Source organism: Bicyclus anynana, chromosome 2 (assembly GCF_947172395.1).
Source record: "Bicyclus anynana chromosome 2, ilBicAnyn1.1, whole genome shotgun sequence".
Classification (NCBI taxonomy): Eukaryota; Metazoa; Arthropoda; class Insecta; order Lepidoptera; family Nymphalidae; genus Bicyclus; species Bicyclus anynana.
The window spans coordinates 8,023,349-8,028,087 of record NC_069084.1 but is presented as its reverse complement, the minus strand read 5'-3'; the positions used below and the strand labels follow the sequence as shown (position 1 = coordinate 8,028,087).

Below are 4,739 nucleotides of genomic sequence, written 5' to 3'. Positions count from 1 at the left end.
CCAACCCGCACCCGCAGCTTAATGTCAATGTCATGTCATGTCATAGATTACAAGACAATAATCATGGAGAAGTGTGACCAGAGTTTATTTGAAGAAACTACTGCTGTTTGCACCTTAGACCATTAAAAAGAAAGGACCTGCCTCGTAAACCATTACCGCTTTAACTGTTGCTATAGAATCGATGTTTCATTGTTGTAAGGTCCATTCTTTTTAATGGTTTAAGGTTTGCACTGACTGGTTATTACGATCCGGGATTCCATGCACCTAGTCTAATACCATCCATATACCATCTAATAAGAAACAGCGAAAACATTTATTCAAAGCCCTTTGTACATGCAAAAAAGAATTTTGTGAAATTTACAACGAAAGATTTTGGCATTACGTCATGTTTGTTATTATAATTATTATGCTTATTTTGCTTATTAAGTAATTAGTTTATTATCTGGCCGTACCTTTGCAAACAATATTATTTTATTGTTAATAATATAGTTAGCGACCAATTAGTCTCGGAACCATAGGTCATCACTGGCAACACGCACTGATCGAAGGATTTTGTCTTCAGGCACTGAGGAATTTCGGACGAAAAGATGTCGCGAAGTTTCCCGACAAAGGCTCTTAACAAAATCTTGTAATTTTTTGTTTTTAAAATATTTATTGTAAATATTTTAGTACTAAATGCCGTCGCCACTATGTATTATTACAAAATAACCAAAAAAATTTTAATCTACTAAACCTGGTAACCCTGTCAGCTAAGCTGTGTATTTATTTTATTTAAAGTAATTTTACGGCTCAGTTCTAGCCATAGATGATACATTATATGGTTGTAGTACTCGTAAATCTATGGTTCTAGCAGTTATGGCCAGCTGGCATTAAAAATATTCAAATGTTTTATTCAAGATGTCTGAATATCGACATGGGACTTTATTTTTAAAAATATGTTTTTTATATTTTTTTTTTGATTTTCCAGAATCACAGTCTTTTTCTCTATTTTCTTTAAAGTGTTTTGTACATGGTAATAATATAAGAAATACACAAGGTTCGGAAGCCACAATTGGTTGTTTTAAATGTATTTTAATGTTGTCAAGTAAAATTTTCCCCTCTAATTAGGGTATTTAATTTGAGAATAAGTTGAAACGAATTAGGGCTTAGGTGCTGTAGATTTGGGTTCAATATCTCTATAATACTTCTGCCTTCGATTCGGAGGACGTACGTTTTCCAACTTTCCAGTTATTGTGCATTTTAAGAAATTAAATACCACGTGTCTCAAACGGTGAAGGAAAAACACGGAGGGGGGGGGGGGGGGGCCTGCAAACCTGAGAAGTTTCTTAATTCTCCACCTATGTAAAGTCTTTCAAATGCTCAATATCGCATTTGGTCAGCGTGGTGGACTAAAGCTTAACCCCTCTCGTTCTAAGAAGAGATTCGAGTTCAACTGTGAGCCGAATATGAGTTGTTAATGATGATGGTTACTTGACTTTTAGCTAATGGTTTTGAGTGTCCAAATTTCAAATTTTAATTTTTTCACTGGTACATTTTTCTGATCTTCTAAAAGTTATCTACATTCTACCCCAAGGTCTTATTTAGCAGTGTATTAAAATTTATCTTAGTAATTGAAGTGGTCTAGCCATGAAAAGGACAGATAGATTTACGAACACATTTATAAAGTTAGTAGATAAGTAAAATATGAATTAGAATGAATAATATTTTATAATGAAAAATTTTTGTGAATTTCCAAAACTTCAATAAATAGTAGATTGTTAACTGAGGGTGGAAAGAATCAATTCCCGACTATTTAGACGCACGAACGTAGCGAGGGTGGCCTTTCCACCTTTTAGCCGTGTTAAACACTCTACTTTTCATTTCAAATATGATGAAAATTCTTTTTTTTATTCTATACAAGTTAGCCCTTGACCACAATCTCACCTGATGGTAAGTGATGATGCAGTCTTGGATGGAAGTGGTCTTGTTATGATTAGTTGTCTTCCCTTTGGGTTTCTACACGACATAGTACCGTAACGCTAAATCGCTTGGCAGTACGTCTTTGTCGGTAGGGTGGTATTAATTTACTCTTTGGTGGTAACTATCGACTGCCAAAGCCTAACACCCGCATACCTGAATCAATTAAGAAAACCTCAATTGGCGGTCGAACCCAGAACCTCCATCATGTAAATTCACCGCGCAAGCCACTGCACCACGGAGGCCGTCAAAAAACTAATTGTTTATCTGAACTATTTATTGATATTATATAATTAAATTAGGAGTACCTATTTCAAATTAATTGTCAAATAAGGACAATTCACCGTCATATAGGCCAACATTGGAAAACTACGCTGGTAACATTGGCATGGCAACACAAAAATACATTCGGTTCGAAGCATAAGCTGTGTGATGTGAGTCTGTGAGTGTGATTCCGGCTGTCAGAGTATGTTGTTCGCTACTTCGCTCGTTGATCGTTGAATGCTTTCGCTTACACACGAATGGATTAAAGACCGTGTTTTGTGTATGAAATCGTGTTCGAAATAGCATTATATTTAATGATAAATAACTAAACTACTGCGGTTAAGTGTTCATTTAATCCTGCTGGTACGTACATATGTGAAATATTACAAGAACTTTGTCACAACATTGTCTTCGCGTGTTCTATCTCAATGGAGGATATTGGTGTTTATAAATATTGATTTGTTAGATATTTGAAATTTAGCACTTTGTCTTGTAATATCGAGTGAAATGTGGGTAGTGTCCGTGTGCTAAATAATATTAGGAACCAGAGAAATGCAACAGATGCTGTATTATCATTATGGCGTACGCTGAACACAGCAATGTGAACCTCTATATTTGAGAGTGTTTTTGTGTTTTAGTGTCGGTATTGTGTTTTTTTTTTGACAATGGAGGGGACTACTGAGAAAGATTGCTCTCCCTTGTGGAATTTGTACCAGCAGATAGTGTCTGATATGAAGGTAGGTGGTACATTTTACTTTTTTGTTGATCTCATGTACCCATCTTTTCATAACGTCGATTGCCGGTCTATGATTTTGACCTGTTTATCATTCTATTTTAAAAATATGTACTTATAGGTTAAAGTTTGATGTTAGCTTAACTCTATCATACATTTATTCATTAGAGGTAAATAAGGATATTCATTTTTATTGCCCATTTTTAATTAATAGGGCTCAGTGGGTTTACTTTTATTCTTGTTCTTGAAAACTTGTACTGTGTTTGAAGTGTGTTTAAATGAGAATATCTGTCAAACACAGATTTATATTAGACTATACCTTTCCTAATTAATATTTGGTTAAATTAAAATGGAAAGGTATGCCACTGCAATTGTAATCAATTTAATAGCTTAAATATTTAGAATTCACTGTGCCTTATTCTGCTCTCATGTTCTATGTTTGATTCCTATCAATTTATCTATAAAATACCTTACAAACCTGCATTGTAGGAGAAATTAATTGTCTTTAAAAAATTTTTGGTTTAAAATCTTGCAATCACTGTCCACATATCCCTGGTAACATTACCAAAACTTAAATGTTTTTTCTTTTCTCTTATTTTTTGTATCTTATTTGTGTGCAATAAAGAATAAAAATAATAAAAATAAATAATACAATACCATTACCAGTAAATATTTTCTAAAACTGATTCTTAAGATTCCATTTTTCTTTTTAATTTTAAGAATCAATTTTACAATAACTTTTAGAAAAATTTTGCGTTTGCAAAAAGCATTGGGCCAGCGTGGTGGACTATTGGCCTAACCCCTCTTATTCTGAGAGGAGACTCGAGCTCAGCAGTGAGCCGAATATGGGTTGATGACGACGACGACAGCTTGTGAAGGCAATGCTACAACCATGGTTAATTATGCTGCCAAACAGCATTGCTGTTTCTTGGTAGGGAGAGTGTGATTATGGTTTTTACAAACCTGAGGCTTAGCACCTGTCTTATGCCTTCTTCTTTCCTGGGCCTTTCCGCACTTGGCAACTAAAAATTGGGTGGTAAATTCACACAATATTTTATCGATATGTTACATGCCTACAAAATCACTGCAATAATTGATCTGACTTTAGCTACTCCACACAAAGCACAAATGCACAATTTTATGTTTACTTACATTATATATTTATCTATATTTAGTTTCTACACTTCCTCAACAAACAACTCAACATTGTAGACAATATTTAGATTAGAGGTTCCCGAATTGTATTTTCCCATAACTGGTTTAACATTACCATTTCCTGAAATTCCCGAAAAAAATATGTAATATCTACTATGGAAACATCCGTTACGGCTCCAAACAACAAAATTACCAGTTTTCGAAAAAAAAAATTTGAAAATAGATTTCTGAATGAAATAATTAATAAAGTCCTGTGTGTGGATGACAAAAGCAAAGTTGGTCAATAAAAAAAGTGATTCTATCCAACTTTACTTTTAATTGTTTATGTAAGGAACATCTATTTACAGTCATAGTACAAGGGTCCAATAAATTCTCACTTGTTTCATTTAGAAAACGACCAATTCAGTATGAAACTATATAAAGTTTCATGGACCCCTGCTTAAAAACCTTGAACCCCCATTTTTTGTCATGTCTATGTGGACCCCTATTGAACCTCATGTAGACTAGCTAGACCACTTTGGGAAACAGTGATTTAGATGGTTAAATAAATTTCATTGTTTAGTATCAAGACAATCAGCCACATTTGTTTGCTTCAGTTTCGACGCGCTAGTGACATATTATGCCTATACTA

General features: G+C 34.0%; 1 protein-coding gene across 3 annotated transcripts in view; it reads left to right on the top strand.

Moving 5' to 3' along the window:
• The first annotated feature begins 2,385 nt into the window (after positions 1-2,385).
• LOC112054810 (protein MTSS 2) overlaps positions 2,386-4,739 on the top strand; it is a 173,065-nt gene continuing 170,711 nt past the window's right edge. For 2 of the 3 annotated variants that reach the window (XM_052888832.1, XM_052888829.1), the window contains exon 1: positions 2,387-2,957. In XM_052888832.1, coding sequence (XP_052744792.1) covers positions 2,886-2,957 — 72 coding nt within the window. In that variant the 5' untranslated portion in view covers positions 2,387-2,885. Of the gene's footprint in view, positions 2,958-4,739 lie in introns of all 3 variants that reach the window. The other variant, XM_052888836.1, reaches the window with a different exon arrangement.